Genomic DNA, 21,562 nt, shown 5'->3' with positions numbered 1-21,562 from the left:
TCACAGTATGTATGTTGTTTGTATCCTTTTAATCCTTGGATTTAGGTGGTACAGACAACAGGAGGTCCAGAGCTTGCTGGTACAGTACTCAGCCCCCTCTTAACAAAAGATACCATAGACTTCCTTCGATACACTGTCACCAGCGAGGAGGGACAGTTATGGATGTCCTTGGGTGACACGTGGACCAAAGCCAGGTGAGGAAAAGTCTTTGCACGTTTTAGAGAAGATCTCTAAAATCGAGTTTGCTGACATGCTCTTAACCAGGTTACTCCGCCCCCCAGTAAATTCAGTATTACTTTGTTAGGCTTTGGACTCTTCAGAACTGCTCTTTAAAGTTTTTAGAAAGGAACTTTCTAAAGTTTGGCTTCACTGGGATTTGGGATCTCAAGGAGAGAGAAAATGCAGACAGAATTTTTTTTTTTTGTCTGTGATCCAGAATCTCTTGACATAACCTTTTGCAGTCATTTTTTTTCTGAACTGTCCCTTGCTTGTGTCCTGTTGTTTTTCACCATTATTTTTCCAGCGCATCCATCTGGACTTCATTAAAAATCAGTTTGAAGAAGCTGCAATAAAAAGACGACAAAATATTAAAGAATAGGATACAGATGTCTATTTTCAATTTCCAATAATTATTAAAAGTTAAAAAATTGCAATATCTTTACTTCTTTTTAAAAGCATCTTAATGCTATAAAAATATTTATAGTTTTAAAACAACATTTATTGACTGAACTGTGCTATGTGGGCATATGTTGCATTTAATGGATGTACTAATATCAGGCTTAGCTGAAAGTTAACTTCTCTATGCATGTGTTGGTTTTGAGGTAAGTATATAGTTTGAAATTGGGTGAACTGAACATGCAAAAGAAAAATCTTAAATTATCGAAGTGCATTTTGACTCTGTAAAGTGTGATAGATAAGTACATTTGATGATGATGAAGTATGCTATCACTTGGGCTGGAAATGCATCATGTGTTTTGTGTTTATTCATCCTTGCTTTTAGATTTCAAATTGGAACATAAATGTCTACCAGATGGATTTTTTTTTTTAATTAATTAACTGGTTGATTAAAAAAGAGTGTTTTGCTGTTAAGAAAAGCTGCATGGAAAGCCCAAGAGCATGGAGTGAGAAAAATCATCAGAGCAGGGAGAGGGACACACAGGTCTTTCCCTTGGTCTCACTCTGCTGCAGGATCAGGAATGTCCAAATTTGTCCTTTGGGCCTATTGTTTTGCCTGCTGCTACAAAATGAGCTGGAGACAGGAAGAGCAGCTCCTTGTGGTTGCCAGAGAGCTTATCCCAGCAAAGCTTATCCCAGAAAATGCTTGCCTTTGCCTGCCTCAAGCTCTGCAGGCTTCATAGCAGGCTGGGGGGGGACTGGCAGTGGAAATCGCCTCATGGCATTGGAGCCCTGTGCAGGGAAAATGAATCCCTGGGTAGAATAATGAGCTCCTTGTCTTGGGAACTACCCTCATCCATTCATTTAAGTCCATCCTGAAAAAAGGTTAATGGAAAGAGAAATAGCTCGTGTTGGGTAGTGAAGAATGAAGCACTTAGAATGTAGGTGGTTGACCTGTGCAGATTAGAATTGATGCTCTGCTTGATCTCAGTATCCAGAAGTACACTGGGTTGGAGTGTAGTAGGAGAGGTGAATGATACCACTTGAGGGTTACTGACCTAGCTCAGGCCTGCTAACAGGCCAGGAATTGGTGACTGCTCATGTGACTGGAAGCATTTGTCCCTTAATTTTGAGCAGTGTCAGCAGTGAGCCCATTAAAAGACTGTAATGTACATTCCCATCCCTGCTTCCACCGTGAAGACAAATTAATGTATATTGCAGGATGGAGTGTTATGTGTAGTGCAAAGGCAGAGCATGAAAGCATTCATTTAGGTGTTTTGTATTACGACAGAGAATGCTAATGGGACTCCGAAAAGTAGTGCAGTATTTTATAAAGATCAAGCTGGACTGTAAAACAGCAAATGTGATGATAGTTCATGTGTCTTGGAGCATGTACAGTTGGGTGGTTTCTTTTGTCAGTAACAGCTGTCTAACTTTCTGGTTTAGGTGTAGCTAGGCCCCCTAAAGCTCCCATGCTTCATACCTGCTTTCAGGAGTTCTTACAAAGCCAGTTGTTTCTTTGAAGTCTTTTGTCTGGTGCTTTCACACAAACAGGGCATAGCAATATTTTTCCCCATCTCACTGTTAAAACAAATCCTAGATTTGTTTTGATTGATTCTTCTAGTGCCCTCCTTTGTTACAAGACAGAAGTTTGTTGTATTTTAGCATTGACATGTCCTTAACAGCAGGAGCAATTTCTTTCTGCAGGGCGCTGCAGGGAGGGCAGTTGTGGTAAATAAATGTTTTCTGCTTATTTTCTGTGTTCTAGCACAATTCTGCCTCTGCTGTAATCCCAGCCTCTCCGCTGTGCTAATAAAAATTCTAAAGCATTTCAATTTTCAGTAACTTATTTAATCAGTATTTGTATGGCCCTTGATACAGATCTCTGATTTACTTTTCATGCAGAGCCGATTGGCCCAAAGACCATTTTATTCCACCTTATGTCCCCCGCTTCCGAAATGGTTGGGAGCCTCCTTTGCTGAACTTCATGGGAGCTCCGAAGGAGCAAGAACTCAATCATTTGGCTGAGTCTGTGGCAAACGTTGCAGAGCAACAGCGAAAACAAGAGATGAAAAGGATGTCAACTGAGGTAGGTCACTTGGGACAGTGCTCTGTAGATTAGCTGACAGCAACATCAACTGCTTCCTTCATAAGGAAAGTATTCTGTGATACTGTTGGAGTAACTATTCTCTGGCATCTGCTGCATCAGTGCAAGCTCTTTACACTTACATTAAAGTTGTGTGAAACCCGATGCCTGTTCAGCCACCAAAAATGCTGTTAGGAAAAATTTAAGGCTTTTGCCTGCTGCTCTCCTTGAACTTGGGAGGACAGTCCAAGCCCCTAAGGTTCAATTTGATTTGGGGCCTCTTCTATCAGATCCCATTGATTTTGATCATGTTTACTTCAGGCAGTATTTGAACCAAAGCTCTCTCAAATGTGCTCCACATGCACAGGCGTGCAGACTAAAGGAAATAAACCCCCCTTTTTTGTGAAATTTTGGACTTAAGCTGCTTCTTCATAAATGTGGAATAGAATATTCCTTTCATTAATCTCTTAATACTTGCTTGCAATACAGTGAAAGTACTCAGAGGTGCTATTGAGGTAATACATACAAGCAATACCTGCCCTACTGTAATTTAGGCCTACTTCTGAAAAATAACTGCTGACTAGGACAATTATTGTACAAAACTTTTTCCCAACCTTTTTTTCTTCAAAGGAATGTGGTGAATTTAGCAAAAGTTAGCTTGTTCTATTTAGAGAATGGAAGAATGCACCACCATCTAAAGCCTTCAGAGAAACTAGAGAGCTTTTACTGACCAACTTTATAGCCAGCCCCTTTGTTTCTCAACCAAGATTCTATCCCTACTTTTTCCAGTAGAGCTGATCAGAAAATGAACTTTGATTTTTGGGAAAATTTTAAGACTATGTGTGGATTTTCTTCCTTTTTAATTAACAAAAAAGGCCATTGCCTTTTTAAACTTATAAAAATTTTCATTTTGGGAGATTTTTTTTTTTTTTTAGGAAAACATAAGATTTAGTTTAAATTTTTTATTTATTTTTCTACACTGATCTCAGTTTAAATCAAGGGTTAGCTAGTCCAAGGTCCCCTGGTAGCAGCTGTGACATTGAAGTGCACCTAAGAATTTTCTAGATTCACCCTATAGTTTTTGTCTATCTTCCTCCAGCAGTCTACACCAGTACCATACTTGGAGCACATTTTTGCACAACAATGCTGGATTTTATCTTAATTTTGAACTATATATGGTTTTATCTACTAGTAAAAATTGCATTTGGAAGAATATTAAGGGGAATGATTATTGGCTGTTATGGGATGGTGTTTTCTTGCAGAGCAATTCTCTTATTGGAAACAATAAAGGCCCCCCAGCAAGTTTATCAAAACTGCCCAGTCACAGTAAAACTTTATTTTCATGAAAATCTCAGTCAAAAAAAAAGGTCTACTAAGCTATAGAGACAAACAAATTTGGTAAAAAGTCTGCCAAGCAAAGGAGGATAACATGGTACAGATCTGATTACTTAAAACACTATTTGGCTTTATGCCTAACAAGATATACAAGAAGAAATGTGCCAAAAACTGAGTTACTGCCAGTGCTTCACTTTGAGCAAAAAAAGCATTTAGTAAAATTAATGGGTACAACAATGTGAAATGTAGTGTTGCCATTGCTGTTACCCCCTTCCCCAGTCACCTCCCCAGAAAATCTCATCGAAAATTTTTTCATTGTTCCCTGCTGCTCTACATTTCCATGCAGATTTTTGTTTATATTGTACTCCTAAATAACAAAAACAATAATAATAACAGCAGCATTGAAACTTTTTCAGTAGTACTGAAAAAAGAATTCTGATGATTCTAAGAATTTCATTGATACGTATAATATCCTAAACCAAATTTGAACAGGGAGAATATATTGAGGTATTTTAGTTGCTTGTGTTTCGGGGAGTAGATTTCACTCTTTTTCATGGTGGTGGGGTTGGTTGCATTGGTAGTTGTTTATGCCAAGTTAGTCTCTTTATCTTAACCTTCAAGACACACATACACACACACACACACACATATATATATATATATCTCCCAGTTCATTGAAGCTATTTGTGTGCCTGGCTCCTGGGATGTCAAGCCTTAGTTTCATGGCTGTCACTGGTTCCTGCAAGGTCTTGGGCAATTGATTTAACCTTGGTACCTTGGCTCCCTGTGCCCATGCCTCCTCAGCACATCCCTAGGGGAAAGAGCACACAGAGCTGCTTAATAGCTGTGAAATGCTGTAGGTACTCAGCTGGAAAAAGCTGGGTAAGTGCAAAATTCCATTTGTCTGCAGCAAAAAGACCCCCCTGGAGTGGGTGATACCAGAATAATTATTCTTCCTTAAGTCTGCAGTAACAGCTTGTTTGATGAAGAGTAATGATGGAAAAAGTAAGATGAGAATTTAGGTGTTTGTCTCTTGCCACCAAGTGGCCTCCTGTCTCAGCATGGCATTGATCTCCTGAGGACCACGGCTGCCTGTGGAGAGCTGTGCTGTGCTGGGGGTGGAAAAGGGGGTGTGTGGTGCCATCCCCCCTGATGGGCAGGGGCTGCTCTGGCACCGGGAAAAGCACATTGAGGGTTCCCACTCAGGAGAATCTATCTTTGCCTTTCCATTCCTGAAGCTTAAGATCTAGCCACACGTGCAGCTCCCACTGGAGGGATTTCAAAGTGGAGTCAGTTCAGCAATGAGGACTTCAAATGGTGGAGGAACAACCACCAGAGAGTCCAGTGAGGCTAAGGCGATGCAAATAATTTGTGTGTGAAGTAAAATGAGCTCCTGCTTCCAGAGTGTCTTGTGATGTAAGCTATAAGCTAGATGACACTTCGGATTTTTTTTCAAAGAGGTCTTAATAATACAGTTTTAAAGAATATTCTATGGTGTGACGAGTTGGTTTGGTTTTAATTTCTTTTCCTAAACCCTCAGTCCCCTGTGCAAGCGTCTCTGAGTGCCAGGTCAGATACCTGGAGGTAGTTTTTTCTGTAGCCACCCAGACAGAGATGAAAAAACCAAAACCAAATAACAACCCACAAGAAAACAAAACAGACAAAAAAAACCACCAACAAATGAGGCTTAGAGATTTGGCAATTGCTCCTGAGTCTTAGCCATTCTAACTTGGGCAACTGGATGGTGGTATAAGGAAAAGATACAGAACGAGCAATTTCAATATTATAATATCCAGAAATTAACTGTTTAGCTTCTTTGTGTTTGGGGGAATGGTGATTAAAATATTTCTTACTTAGAAGCCGAGCATCACTGCTGGATTTAAAGTGGGGTCCTTTAAAAAGAATTTCCTAAAGCCTTGAATCTTCTTATATATGTCCTTGTGATAAATTGTAATGTTTTTTCTTAACTAAATTCCTTAATTATACCAACAGCACACTCCTTTTGCATTTCTTCATTGACTATAGTCATGTTCAGTGAGAGAGGGACATAAATGAGCCGCTTTATATTAAGATCTTGCAATAGAGTGATAATTTTACTTGTGAGGCTTTATCTCTTGAACAGACATACTGTTGGCTAGCCAGAGGTTTCTATCTTCAAGTGTACACCCAGAACAAAAACTCAAAGCAGTTTTGCAGTGCAGTTTATTTTAAAGCTGTTCAGCCATTGTCTGTAAGTTGTGTTGCTGTAGTGACATCCAAGAGATGACATGGACCTTGCCCCGGAGAACTGTTTTTCTAAAGAATATCCACTGCAATATTAATGCAGTGGAATGACACAGGATAGAAATTCTTTTCTTCTTATCCTTTTGATCTCCGTGCTTATGTATTTGAAATGCAGAAGTTATTAACTTTTCATAGCAGAACCACGGGCACCTGAGGATGCGGGAATGCTGACAGGGACCCTGGGGGTGCAGGATTAAGTGAGTGGGCAGCACCCGCTGATGACACTAATCCGCTTTGTGGCTTTGTTTCTCTTTTGTCTTCCAGCCTCCCGGTGTTCCCGACTACCCTCCGTCGGATGGGTATGCATTCAGTAACACAGTTTACAAAAGAGGGCCTCTGCTGGACCAGGGGGCAGCTGTTGCTGCCTTTAAGCAAACTGTTAGCCGACATGTAGATAGGTAACACTGACTCAACGGCGTTCGTGGTGCTGTGGAAAACTGTCCCGACTTTATTGCTGTTGGGGTGGTGGTGTCTGTAATTACCTCTGGTTCTGTCTGCAGCAGTTCATTATTTCTTTTCAGGGAGTGATTCTGGTTAGCAATGTGTATTCTGCCTTTGCTGCTTCTCTAAGGTGCACCATTAAGATTCTTTTAGTATAATTTCTACGAAACTACCCTGTTTATCTGTGATGTTAAATTGATGCTGCTGTCAAAAATGATATAGTGGAATTCCAACCCAATTTTAATTCTGATTTGCTTCATGTTTTTAAATACACTCTTTGCTCTTTTCAGAACTACAGAGAATGACAAGTCCGCTCTGAGATTCACCTGTCCTTGTTTTGATTGATTGTTTGATTTGCTTAGCTGCTCACTTAGTGCTCCATAGTCTCCTGCTTTTTGTTTTCTGGGCTGGTGTATAAGTACCCATTTTCAGAACAGTGGCTCTTTGTTTCTTCCATTCTTTTTCGAATGTTACAGAAAATGCCCTGAAATGTTTGCACAGCAACCAGTGCCTTTTTGCACATCCTCCCCCCTTCATTTTAGCCTAAAACTGAATAACTTGACAAGATCAAGTGCAGTGATCCTTGGCCTTGTCTGTGGGGAGAATTTCTACCAGCACAAGCTGTGGAAGTAGATCAGTAAAGAACTATTGGAATTGCTCCCCCATGCCAAACCATACTCCATATAAGCCATATGAACAGTATTGTGGCTTATGTACTGTGGAAGATGTTTAAGCTAAGTTTTTAGGATCAGATTGCTGATCATTAGCTATTGTGATGAAAACCCTTGCATAATTCCTAGTTTTATTTCTACTTTTTAGCAGTGTGCTAAAAGATCCCGTTATCAATCTGCATGCATTAAATTCCCATGTGGTGTGCAGGTTGAAGACTCAATTCTTTTCCTGAACTTTGGACTTCATGACAACAACAGCAGAGTAGTCATCTCTTAATTGTTTCTTCAGACTTGATTGTCTGTTGCATTCTTGTCTCAGGACCAGTCAGCTTGAAATCTAGATGATGTGTACTAAAAGTTCCTTTCTCTTATCTGTAACGTGGTAAGACCTGTTTTGTCCTTTCAGAACAAGAGTATTCTATGTAAATGTTGTTACCTCTACTTCAGTTTAGAGAATGAGTCTAATTGCATTGCACTGTTGATGATATCAGTGTAACTGGCTGCAACTGAAAGTCGCCCAAGCCTCCTTTGTGGCAGGTAAAGAGAAATGGGTGTTTCTAAGAGGCAGTTCATGAAAGGTGAAATTAGTCTTTTGAAAACTATGAAATGGGACGTGCCACAGTGGTGCCTGTTTCTCACCACTGATTGTAGGAAGGAGTCTAGATGGCTGGTACTGATGCAAACATCCACAGTGTGCCCCTGTCTCACAGTGCTTTCAACATGAAACGAGCTTCCCTTTGTTAATTAGCTCTTGAGACACATAAAGCAGTGCTTGGTGGGAGCTCATTTAAAGTTGCATTTTGAAGCATCTGTGAAGGAAGAGGAATGGGTTTGGGGGAGCAGTGAGAAATTCATGCTGACCATTTCCACCATTATTTGCTGGTCCTTGATCAAAGCTGGCATTCCTAATAAGCAGCCTGAAGGTAGTGACCAAGCCACCTGTTCCTGTTGAGGGAAAGGTAGGCTACACCTTGTCCATGGAAATTTTAATCACAGGGAATTTCAGTGGGACGTATTCCAACACGCCAGGACCTCCAGTAAGTAGTGCTTTCCTTGGGTGATGTAAATAAAGTGTCAGAATCTTAAACTTTCAGTGTGATATTAGGAATTTTGGGAACTCCAATGCTGAAAGAGTACTAAATAATTTTCAGCAAGTTCTGTGGTGTTTCAAAGCTTTATGCTGTGTGGTTTGGTTTTGTGCTGTCATTTGAAGGAAAGCTCTCTGAAAGTCTGTGCAACCCCCTAGGCTCTCAAGGAGAGTGCACTGGAGAGCAAAGGGGTGAAATTATGGTTTATCTGATGGGGGTAGGAATCACAGGAGTGGGTGGATGGATGAATGGAGGTAAGTGTTCAGAATATTTGTGTCCAGGGTAAACTGGCTCTTTAGGATAGGCTTGAAGAATTAGTGTCTTCAGAAGCATGCAGCCATTGCCTGGCCCATGTTCTGGGGATGTTGCTAAAAAAGTAAAATGTAGAAGTTTATTTTAAATTCTTTCTGAGTGATGTTTCTTGAAGGAATCAGGATGTGGACAATCAGATGTGGACAAGGTAGGAAGACACAGTTATTGAAATCACAGAATCATAGAATGGTTTGGGTTGGTAGGGGACCCTGAAAATCATCTCGTTCCACCCTCCTGCAGTGGGCAGGGACACCTTCCACTAGACCAGGTTGCTCAGAGCCCCATCCAACCTGGCCTTGAACACCACCAGGGATGGGGCATCTGCAGCTTCCCTGGGAAACCTATTCCAGTGCCTCAACACTCTCAGAGTAAAGAATTTTTTCCTAATATTGTAATAATGTAAACCTGTTCTCTTTTAATTTAAACACATTCCCCCTTGTCCTGTCTCTACATGCCCTTGTAATAGTCTTGCCCCATCTTTCCCATAGGGTCCCTTCAGGTAGTGGAGGGATTTTAGAAAGACAGCCTAAAAGTAAAAGCACTGTCAGAGCTGAGATAGTAAGAAAGGAGTTCAAAATTATATAAATTTTAAGTGGGTGGCAGAAAAAATTGGACTACTCACACATTGTTGAGCCTCATAACAACTGTTCTGCAGGTTGGGGTTTTCACTCTCTCCTTAAACACTTGTAGTGTTTTCATCTTTCTCTCAAAATAATCTTTCAATCTAAATATGACTCTTCCTTGGTTCTGCTCTTCAAGTCAAGTGAGACAGTTCTCCACAGCCATGCAATAGCCAGGTAACTGCTGGATTGCTCAGGCACACCTGGGACCCACGGTTACACAGTGCCAGCATCAGCAACCGTCTGCATTTGTATCCCTGTGCTGTGATGTGTGCAGCATTTCAAACCATCAATTGCTGCATGCTTTCATTAGCTTTTCAAATATATTTATTTATTTTATATTTTATTTTATATTTATTTAAATTTATTTTATTTTATATTTTATTTTATATTTTATTTCTTTTACTACTTATTTAGTTTGTTTTACTGTCTGGTATGGATTTATGCAGTTTGGTGTAATTTGCAATAAGTAAATAAATTATTGGGGGTGGGGTTTCTTGGAGGGCCTGTTTTGAGTGGGCTGGGAACTCTTCCTCTTGAAGAGGTACTACATCAAAAAACCTAGTAGCCTCTTAACCACAGGGTTTCTGAGTGGGTCATTCCTCATGCAGACAGAAAGATACAGAACTAAACTGTGGTATGCTTTGTTCTGCCATGAACCCAGTTTGTAACTGCCAAGAAATTATTTCTCATTTTTAATTGATGAAGTAACCTGAGGTTGTTAGAGCTGATGGTATCTTATGGTCAGTTAAGAAAACTGATCTAACAGTAGGTGAGTGTTTTTTAGAGTTTAATTCCATTAGGGTTTATGGCAAAAAATTTATTCATCTACTATGAATTTGAAACAATTTACGATGAACACTAGAAATACAATTTCATACAAAGCACAAGCTATCAATTATATAGTAAGTATAGTTATTTGTTTCTGTAACAAGTGATTGTTTAACCTTCTGTAGAAAAACAAACTAAATACAGTGTACATGTTTATTTTAAAACAATGGCACCTGCTAATCCAAGTTGTTATCATACATCTTGCAAGCAGTGAGCTGATAAAGGTTATCAGTTCTTGTGGTCCATGTAGTTCAACCACCTCTTTCTTTTGTTTTATTTATTTTTTATTTCTTTTTTTGGCACTTAAATCAGTATATTATGAATAGGCAGTTCTACAGCAGCAGCATGTTATGGTGGAGAGGTGGTTTTTTTAAATAATGTGTTGCAGGTTGTTGGAAGAGGGCATTTGTGGTTTTATTTGCTTGAATGTCTCACTGAACAATAGTCTGATCTTTGCTTTGCAGAAACTATGAAGCACACAATAAAGCACAGAGCAAGAAATATGCCAAATGCAAGTACGAATTTGTGGCAAGAAACAACAGTGAGCTTTCTGTCACGAAAGAAGAGATCGTAGAGGTAATTTTGTTTGCAAAGAGAACACAAATTTCTGGTGCTACTCAAAGATGAGAGTACCTTTTCTGTGGGCAGTGTGGCTGTCCTTAATATTTGCTGCAATGTGTTTGATTTATGTCCCTCAATATGGAAAATTCAGTTTAATTTGTTTCGCGTCGTTTTTGCGAAGGGTGCTGTAGAGATCCATGCTGGGAATATATTTGTGTGGGTTTTTAACATAGTCTCTGGTGTTGCTTTTAAACATTTAGTAGTATTTAAAGAACTGGCTCTGGCAAACACTATCTGTGTATGCACTGGGTATAGGGACAGAGGAGTTGATTCCCTGAAAGCGAGATACATTTGGAAGGAAGGGAGCAACAAAGACGGAAAATGTTGTGAATGAGATTGTACAGCAGGCAGTCAGATTTCTGGCTTTTCATGGCCATCCTGCTCCAGTTCCGTGTTTACCCAGAAGTGCTGTCTCTCCAAATTTGTCCTCTCCTAGAACAATGCCCTTTTACTTGGGTTATTAATAATTATTTAATCCTCTTGTTGCCAGCATATGGGTCGTAGAGGTGCCAACCTCTCTGTGCAAGTACTTGATTTTCATTCCCCTGTGTCTGATCCATCCCATGTCTGTGTTTACAGAGCTTCATTACACACTTCTCTTCCATGTCCTTCCTTGAGAGGCCTGTTTTGAAAAGTGCAATACAACCATGTAGAATTAATAGTGATGATAATCAAGGAAGCTACAGAGGTTTCTTAGGGACATATCTCTGTAAGATCTGTCGGCAGTCACAGAACCTGGCAAATTATGGCTTTGTTTTGAAATTATGCACAGCCTAAGTACTGGCAGGAGGAAAATCAGAAAAAATATGTAATTAATTTACCAAATTATTTCAGATTCTGGATGACAGAAAGCAGTGGTGGAAGGTTCAGAACAGGAGTGGCAGCACAGGCTTTGTGCCAAACAATATTTTGGATCCTCTGAGAAGTCAAGAAGGTGGTCAAGGATGGCCAGAGCCTGTGTATACCCGCACCATCCAGGTACTGTCTCCTGTTGGGAGCAAAACTTTCCTTTCAAGTGCAAATGTGTGCATGTGGAGGAGGAAGAGGTTCACAGCAAGGCTAAAATACTTGCATGTTCCACTGATATGTCAAAAAGAATTTACATTTCTTGTTCAACATGAGGGTGATTTCTGTATTTCATAGAGTCCAGCTTGAGAATAAATGTGATAGAGACACAGCAAAATGTTTTACTTTGTTTGTTTCCTGATTATTTGCTTAGAGGTGGTAATTTGAATCCTAATGGATCTGTATGTATTTATTTTAATTGCAAATATCCTTTCTGGATTGATAGCTGTTGATGCCAAAGAAGGAGTTTGAATTATTTAAGGTAGGGTCATCTTTGTTTCTCCTAAGAGAGTGAACTGTAGCTTTCCTTTTTATTTTCTGTCTTTGTATGTCTCTATCCCAGTCTTGATTTTTTTTAATTATTTTAGTTTTGTAGTCATAAAAAAGGCATATTTGCTTTTGAATTCACAAAGCAAGGTATTTTTCAATTACTTTGTCTGTGCATCAATAGCACTTTATTACCCTGACCTAATTCTGGTTTTCTTTCTTTCATGTAGTGGTGTGGAATTAAGATTTTTGTTGTTGTTGTTTCTTTTACGTGTTCAACAGAATTAGAGAGTAAAATACTTTAAAAAAAAAGTAATCTTACGTCAGTGCAATTGTCCACCTAAGTAAGGATATACAGGATAAAGTTGTACTGCATATTTTTAGACAAAATTTAAAAGGAGTCAGAGGCTGCTTAAATAAGAGGTTCTATTTTCTAAGACCTGTTTCTTTCCTTTTGTTTCCAATGATCTTGAAAGTTTAGGCAAACAAGCTTGGATTAAGCAGAAATTCCAGGCCTGCCTCCGAATCAGGCTTTTTAAGTCCAAATGCAACCCAAATTTTGGTTAAAACTTGAAGTTTAATTTAATCTAATATTCATTCCTTGTCCCTGCACATTGCAACTGATGACTGAAAACCCAGAAATGCCATAATGTCTTGCACAATAATGTAATAGACCTATCTTGAGCTTGATGGGCTTGAATCAGACCATTTCTGAGCTTTCCTATCCATAATTGTTTGCCTGTAATGTATTGGCTCATTCTGAATTGATTATGGTTTTACCTGTCTGCGAAATGAAGCATGCATCTAGAGTGCTTTTCAAATCCTGATTTAAAGATCTGACTTGTTTTTTAATTCATGTGCATGTGATTTTGTGTGTTTGGAATTTGCCAACAAACCCTGAGCAGACCAAGTACAGTTTTGAGTAGAGGTTCTTAGGCTGTTCTTTGTAATGCACTGCGGGGTTTGCAGTTTTCTGGGTGAAATAATGACAGGACACGGCATCTAATAAAGTAATCATTTCCACAAAGCATTCTTAATGGACCTATAAAAATTAGGGTCAGAGAACAACATTTAACATAAGTTTGTTTCTTTGCCTGCTGGCAGGTTACTCCCTACAGCTTGATCATACTCAAATGTGAGTTTGAAATACTGTGAAATTATTTAAGAATATAATGGATTGCACAAGATAAATGGAGTCTTTACCAAGAATGTCAGTAATGTTGTTCTTAACTTCATGGTGATTATTGTAATTTTAGCACTCCTGAGCGTGCTCATTTGTCTGTTCTCCTGTGATAGATACATGGTTCATTTGGGATCTGTTTGCATAACTCTATTTATTTTCATAATGGCGCTGTGAGACATTGCTGCTATTTCAGAAAGAAGTGAGGCATTGAAGGGATGACTGCCTCGCCCAAGGTCAGGCAGGAGAGCTTGTGGGTAGAGCAGGAAATTGAAGTGGTTCCTATCGTTGCCTTTGCCAGACCCTGAACAGGAGCAGGCTCAGCACCTGGTGCTGCGCGGCTTTTGCTGCTCTCCTAAGTCGTCTTTGGTTTTCAAAAGACTGCCTTCAGAGTGTCCTGTCTGCTGTGGTGTGAGCTGCAGACATGAGCCAGCAGTGTGCCCAGGTGGCCAAGAAGGCCTATGGCATCCTGGCCTGGATCAGGAACAGTGTGGCCAACAGGACCAGGGAAGTGATTCTTCCCCTGGACTCAGCACTGGTGAGGCCACACCTCGAGTGCTGTGTCCAGTTCTGGGCCCCTCAGTTCAGGAAGGATATAGAGGGGCTGGAGCAGGTCCAGAGAAGAGAAAGAAAGCTGGGGAAGGGATTTGAACACATGTCCTATGAGGAGAGGCTGAGGGAGCTGGGGCTGTTCAGCCTGGAAAAGAGGAGGCTCAGGGGAGACCTCCTCACTCTCTACAACTCCCTGACAGGAGGTTGTAGCCAGGTGGGGATTGGTCTCTTCTCCCAGGCAGCTATCAGCAAGACAAGAGAGCTCGGTCTTAAGCTCTGCCAGGGTAAGTTTACGTTGGATATTAGGAAGAAATTCTTTACAGAAAGGGTAATCAGGCATTGGAATGGGCTGCCCAGGGAAGTGGTCGATGCTCCGTCCCTGGAAGTTTTTAAGATGAGACTGGATGTGGCATCAGTGCCATGGTCTGGTAACCACGGCGGTGTTGGATCAAGGGTTGGACTTGATGATCTCAGAGGTCCTTTCCAACCCAGCTGATTCTATGATTCTATGATAAGTGCTGTGTGCAAGGTTGGTGTCTTCATTTACAGGTTAAATGCCGTCAGTGCACTGCTCACCAAAGGATGTTTCCAGATTACTAAGAAGGATTAAGGATTCCACTGAAAGACATAATTATTTCATTTGATTATGCTACAGACAGACACCCTTTCTCTGAGAGGAGGATACCTCATTATCACAATTATTCTCAGAGATGCAAAGTTTATTTTACTCTCCCTGTGTTCCCTTTCCTAGTGACCTCTGAGCCCACACATTAGTTTAGACCTTGATTTTTCACTCAGTCCCTTTCAGGATCCAGGTCTCAAATTGTTACATGAAAGCACTAAGGTGATACTTGCAGGAACATTGCCAGCAATATCCTAGATATTTCATCATCCTTGTGAGCTGAAGGCTGTAACAATGTCCTCTGGTCAGTTGAATTAGTTCCAGGCAACAGTATTTTTGCTTGTTTGGTACTTTTGTACTTTTTAGGAGAACATTTTGCTGAATTCTTCTATTTTCTACTAATGTTAGTTATTGTTTATAAGAGTTTTCTGTGGTGTTGGTCGTTTAATCTGCCTTTTAATTTCGAACCAACAGTGGTATTTCACCATCCCATTGTGTATGAATATAAACAGTTTCTCGAGCACTCTGATTTCTTAATTTCTGCAAGTATTGCTGGGGAACCTATAAAATAATTCATCATAGTATTTCTTATTTACTGTGCATATTATTACCTTTTTTTTAATACTCTTGAAAACAAAGTTTGAAGAACATAATTGGGATAGAGATGTGTATCTTGGTGGGCATGTTAATTAATCTCCTGACACCCTTTGTGAGGTGAGACAGTTGTATTATCAGTGATGTGTATGAAATCTTTAGACATAAAGAGTAAATGTTAAGTCAAATGCAGTCTTGTAGTCTTACTTTAAAAAAACATGACTGTTCACAGTGACAGGGTACATAAGAAGCATGTCTAAGGTAGATAAACACCAAGACAAAGGTCTCCACCTCATTTGGGACAAGCGTCCTTTGCCTTTCTTGGTGATCGACCATAAAAACCTTTCTTTGAAGTCTCTCTGTTTATCAGCTCACCAAAAACACCTCTGTGGGAAGTTGTTTCCCCTCAAGCACAGCGTTTGTGACTCCAAGTTAGTGTCATACTCATCTTTTGCCAACTGGTATCCTTCCTGCAGATCATGAAGTGTTTGATAATGAAGAGATGCACGTGCCAGGTGTTCGTTTTGCCAATGAGATGTCATAATTCTTGACCAAGGGACAGTATCTTTTTTTATCGCATTTCATATCAAATTCTCTTTAAAGCTTCCATCAGACCAAGACTTATTGAGGGCTTTAAAAAAGAAAAAGTTCTTTCCTATCCAGTTCAAAATTGATCCAATGCCAAATTATGGAATGCCATGTATTACACAAAACTGTACTGAGTGTTTGTAAAAAGGATTTGATTAATGATAAGACTTTGAAAGTCCCCAGTTTGTCCTGTCCTTCTTTCCTTCTTTCCTTCTGAGGATTAAACCCTAGCTAATAACAGTTTGAATTAGTAAATTCTGTCTAAATTTCCTGTAAATTCAGTAAAACCACAAATGTGGTGCACCCCGCAAAGATTTATTTTGGTGACTTTTAATGGGATTTTAATAGGCAGCTGTTTGTGTAACAGCTGAGCCCACCAAAGTAAACTCTGGCAAAAGACCTCACTTGAAATTTGCGCTTCCAGTCTTGGGTACCTCATTGGCCCTTTTGCCTGAAGACAAGTGGTTGGTTCTCTCTTCAAATGAGTCTCAGGAAAACACCCAAACCACAATGCTGTTGACAAAACTGAGGCTGAATGCTCTGCATCCCTCTTGGTGGACTCCTGTCACTGTGCAAACAGGAATGTGGCACTAAAATGTTCAGAAAGGGAGTAAACGAGAAGTTCTGTGTCTGTGTTAACTTAATGAGAACATTTCCCAGCACTAACACTAGTTGTGGCTGTTTCCAGTGCCTCTCTAATGTTAAGTATTTACCATAGTTTGAATATACATATTTCCTTTTTTAATACCAAAATGCATTTGAAAATACGTTGTTCCCAGTCTTTTACAATGATGAAGAATTAGGATTGATACCATTAGCACTTTTACTCAAGCTTATTATTTTGCTTTCATTAAAAATAGGTTGAACCATACTGAATCTTGGGGGTTTTTTACAAGACGCAGCCTGTAGTGTGTTGAAAACAGCTTTGGGAGTTCATTTTTTTCCCTGTAAAATCAAAGGTTTTCTGGCAAGAATAAGAAAACAAAATTTAGTCCCAGCAAGCTTTTCTGGTGTATCCAGATTTTTAACGAGTGTATGTGTATCATCACAGTTCCAAGTAATTCAGAGGATTTGTTCCAGTTTACATGAGTTGATGATTGTAGTTTATTCTCAAAAGAAATAAAAATATGAGGAAGATGGAAAAATAAAACCCAGAATTGTTCATTGTTCTTATTGCTGTGAGGAAATGAGTGAGTAGCTAGTCAGCAAATTGTCCAGGCAGGTGACTCTGCCCCTCTGGTCTGCTCCAGGGAGTCCCTCTAGTCTGCCCTGATCCCACTTGCAGTGCTACATCCAACTCTGGGGTCCTCAGCACAGGAAGGACATGGACCTGTTGGAGGAAGTCCAGAGGAGGCCACCAGGATGATCAGAGGGATGGAGCAGCTCTGCTATGAAGAAAGGCTGAGAGAATTGGGATTGTTCGGCCTGGAGAAGAGAAGGCTCTGGGGGGACCTTGTAATTGCCTGTCAGTACCTAAAGGGAGCCCACAGGAGGACTGGAGAGGGATGTTTACAAGGATATGCAGTGATAGAACAGGGTATAGTGGCTCTAATCTTGAAGAGGTTTAGATTATATTTTGGGAAGAAATTTGAGGCACCGGCACAGGTTGCCAAGAGAAGTTGTGGATGCCCTATCCCTGGGAGTGTTCAAGGCCAGGTTGAGTCTAGTGGGAAGGTGCCCTCTTGGGACAGGGGTTTGGAACTGGATGGAGTGTCAAGGTCTCTCCCAACCCAACCCATTCTATTAGTACATGTCTGACAGCCGTGACCTTTATCTCATTTTCTGAGCTAGCCAGCATTTCTGGAGCTAAAACAAATAACTACTTTTCTTAATACCTGCTGTGACTTAACTCTTATTGTTCTACAGTTGAAAGTGTTCTCTACATGCACCCGATGATCTTAAATCCATTGTCAGGTTTTTCTCTGGATTTTTTATTTTATTAAACCTCTTTCTAAGTTTTTGTGCAAGTAGGGGCTTTGAAAAGAGCTGATTGCTTATATGGTGTCACGTATGTATGTTTTGGAGCCAGCACTCTCTTCCTTATTCAAAACAAGAATATGAGAATAAATCACTATGTGAGTTTCTTAGTGAGTAAGAAGAGTAATAATTAGCACTGATGTTCCTTTGTTTTAAATTGCTAATGTGCATGAAATTTCAGGAGTGATGTGTGAGGCAGTTACTTTTTACCTTTCTGACATTACTATTTGATGTGATTTACTCCATTTTCCTCACAGCAATTACTGGGAGAGCTTTCAGAGGTAACTGAATTACTCTTCTGATATCGAACCTCAAAAATTAATCTGTTGTACTGTGTAGTCACCAATTCCATAATGCATGTTTGGTTCTTTTTGTAGCAATGAATAGAAGTGATGAGATGAATGTGTTGATGTCCTCAAAAGATCTGGAGTTAAAAAAAGAAGAGTTAAAAAAAAAGAAATGTTAAATGCGATTCAAATATATAATTGGCTTTTGGGCACTGTTCAACAAAATGCAAAATGCAAACTATGGTTTCATCTGTAAATTTAGAATTTGAGTGATGCTTCCAGAGTAATTTTTGTTTTCACTCCAGCAAGTTGTTTTGATGAAGCTTATGAGTGCAGTACAACATGTCTTTGAAACTACTCCAGTAGCATCCGTTGAGAGCTACGTTTGGTTTTTAGCTGTCACTTTTTCTGGATTATGACTGTGGTGATGTGCAGTGAATGCCTTGATTTGTAATGAATCCTCTCTATCATAAAAAAGCCCTACTTTTTCTTTGCATGTTTTTTTTTAGTAGATCAAGGGACATGTAGGTACATTGTGGGGATAACAGTCTAGTAATTGGAATCTGTGAACAGGATTAAAAAACGTGAATATCATTAGAACACTTTAATATTTGTGAAATTTTTAAATTCATTAACAAGCTTTTGGATATAGCATAGTACATGTATATGTCATAAATTATGGTATATTTGCTATATACCTCGTAGGGCGCTCTCTTCCCACCAAAGGGCAAATTTCGTAAATATATTTATTCTGCTTGTTCTCTTTTATATTATGCATTGCACTTTGCTTGTCATTTGACATTTTAAAAAGTATTGTCTTAACGTTGAAATAGCAGCATACAGAAAAGTCATGGTTATTTTCTTTTACCTCCCCGCAATGCACCGCACAAGGTGGACACAAAACTGTTGAGCGCTGAATGCCTTTGAACAGCGAAATGCTAACATTAAAACAAACAAACAAAAATGTTTGTTTCAGTAACTAATACAATTAAAATGAAAAATTATCTATGGGAAATAAAAGACTGATTTCTCAGGCTTAATTGTCTGGCTGCAGAAGCTGATGGGGTGAGTTTTCTGCTGGTGTAACTCGTCCAGCTGCAGCGGTCCCAGTTTACAATCACAGTAAAATGCCTTGTCCATCAGCTGGACTTAACTGAGCTGGAGATTCCTGTAACAGCAGGGCAGTTGTTGACATTTAATGAAAGTTTGATTGTTGTCAGGGCAGTGATCTGCCGCTCAGATTCTAACATATGGCTCCTACAAATATTTCCCTGCTTGATCCGCTGTAAACCCTCTGCCTCCAAGGAAATAGGGACAGGTATTTCAGGAAGTAGCAATGAATCTGGGGAATGTACTCATCTATCTTCATACCAAAGTAAACAGGCTTCTCATAACTAAGAAACGAGGCTTTCTTGTTGGGCAAACAAACTTCAATATTGAACTTTCAAGCTGTGTTAGTCCCATGTTGCAGGGAGGGAACACTGTTTAACAGTGAGACAGGGAGTGTGAACTGTTTGAAAGAAAAGGGTAGCACAGGTTGCTTATGGACTTATCTGTCATTGGGATTGCTTTGGGAAGATATTTGTGCCTTCCTGTAACTGGTGCCATTCTAAAAGCAAAGAAGAAGAAATTCATTGCCAAAATTACTCTTGAGACACCTGCTAGTTAGTTATCAGCAGTAAGATAACTTGCATGGTTTTAGAACTTTGCGTGAATTGGGGAGAAAAGAAACAACAGCCCTATTTCAAGAATTGTGGAATTTGGTGGGTTTTTTTAATTGGATCATTACATTGAGGCCATATGATCACACTGACAGCTGAAAATGCACAATTGAATGGAGAGGAGGAGGAGGAACCTCTTTAATACTGTCTACAGTTCAAGAAACAATGTGTTATCCTAATCCTACTGACATTTGTAAGTTAAAGCCTTAGTTGGGCTTAAGTTTGGCTGGGTATATTAATTTTTCACTGTTTTTTTTACATACCATCTCTAAAATACACATTTTTACACTGATGAAATTTGTTAATTCAGAAATTTTGAATGCTATTAAAAAGTGCCAGGTAATAGAGGTTTGGGATTTAAAAACTATTTCATGTATAGAATTCATCTGTTCGAAAGAAGGAAACGTATTTCAGACGATTCCATTGCTGTGAGCTTTGTGTCCCACGGAGAAGGAAATTGGTGGCAAACACTGATGCCAGATCAAGTTTTGGCAAATTTTGGAACTGTATCTGGCAAGTAAGATGCCTTTGTGTGATAAATGACATCAGTTGGTGCAATGCATCCCAGCAGAAACCTGAGTTTGATGTCAAGATTTTGCTGTCGAACTAAAAGTCTCTCTGCGTCTTTTCAGAAACAAAGGACGGACTATGTAGGAAAACAATCTGACCCGGTTCCTGCTACTCCTTCACCACCTCCCACACCTGCTCCTGTCCCAGTGGCTGTCCCCCTCCCTCCCAGTGCACCAGCACCTATTCCAGTTCCCGTGCCCAAGGCGCCAGCAGCCGTCAGCCGCCAAAGCAGCACCTCCAGTGACAGCGGTGGGAGTGTTGCACGAGACACTCAGAGGCAGAAGCAAATTCCTGTGGATCGTAAGTTTGCCTAAGAAACGAGACAAAAAGTATTTCTCCCGTTCCTGTGTGTTTTGCTCACTCCTAGAATTCCTTAAAATTGTGTTTCAGATAAAATTTTAATGAAAAATTTAGTTTTAACCCCGTGTTTAAAATACGGATTTTCTGTGTTTGTTCTGACGCTCCATGATCATATTGGTAAGTAGGGACAGAACACTTCGATGCTTGTCCCAGTCCTAAATCCTCTCCTTTTATGAATGTCAAGGATCTCTAGTCAGTGGCTTTCAACACTGGAAATGCCCATGCTGGTATTCTGCCTAATGGACGTTTTCCACCTAAACTCACTGCTGTGTTACAACCTAAATGCTTTTAAAAGTGTTTTTACACTTCAGTGCGTGAACATCCATAGTTCACTTGCACCATTCTAAAACATGTATCCAAGGCTTGCAAGAAGACTTACAGGTCTGGCTGATGCATAGAACCATGTTGTAATAGTGTTGTTGGAGGCTCGTCTTACGGTGAGGTCCCCCTGGCTTGGTCAAAGCAGCAGCAACTGGCAAGCCATGGAACTTTCATGCCCTTGTCTTATGAGGTAGCTCTTTAGGTGGAAAAGCTTGGTGATGCATATCCAACAGTGTGTAGCTGTCATGAAAAGTTCTGATTAAGGCCACCTTGTAAATACAAAGCCCAGCCAATGCTGAGGCTTGACTGAAAAGCAGATTGGGTTGGAAGAACTTATGTAGTCAGTAATTTCTGTCCTAAATTGCTTAAAAAGCAGTGTGATTGTTTGGCTTTGTAATAACTGAAACATATAGTCAAGAATTTGCTGTGGCTTTTAAAGAAGTAGCTGTTAAAATAATAAGCTTTTTGTAGTTCAAACTTTTTGACAGCTTTTCCCATCCTCTGCCTCCCTGCCTTATCAGAAAATCCTGCTTCCTCCTAAGGTTAGAAACTGGT

General features: G+C 39.8%; 1 protein-coding gene across 9 annotated transcripts in view; it reads left to right on the top strand.

Annotated features, from left to right (window-relative positions):
* Positions 1–21,562, top strand: part of EPS8 (EGFR pathway substrate 8, signaling adaptor) — a 134,655-nt gene that overhangs the window by 103,918 nt on the left and 9,175 nt on the right. For 7 of the 9 annotated variants that reach the window (XM_064654366.1, XM_064654364.1, XM_064654369.1 and 4 more), the window contains 6 exons: positions 46–194; positions 2,521–2,704; positions 6,584–6,717; positions 10,747–10,858; positions 11,738–11,881; positions 20,389–20,626. In XM_064654366.1, the coding sequence (XP_064510436.1) occupies positions 46–194; positions 2,521–2,704; positions 6,584–6,717; positions 10,747–10,858; positions 11,738–11,881; positions 20,389–20,626 (961 nt within the window). The remainder of the gene's footprint in view (positions 1–45; positions 195–2,520; positions 2,705–6,583; positions 6,718–10,746; positions 10,859–11,737; positions 11,882–20,388; positions 20,627–21,562) is intronic. The other 2 variants (XM_064654371.1, XM_064654370.1) reach the window with 1 other exon arrangement.

This window comes from Pseudopipra pipra, chromosome 5 (assembly GCF_036250125.1).
Source record: "Pseudopipra pipra isolate bDixPip1 chromosome 5, bDixPip1.hap1, whole genome shotgun sequence".
Taxonomy (NCBI): Eukaryota; Metazoa; Chordata; class Aves; order Passeriformes; family Pipridae; genus Pseudopipra; species Pseudopipra pipra.
Note: the sequence above shows the minus strand (reverse complement) of the source record. Positions and strands in the feature narration are given on the sequence as shown.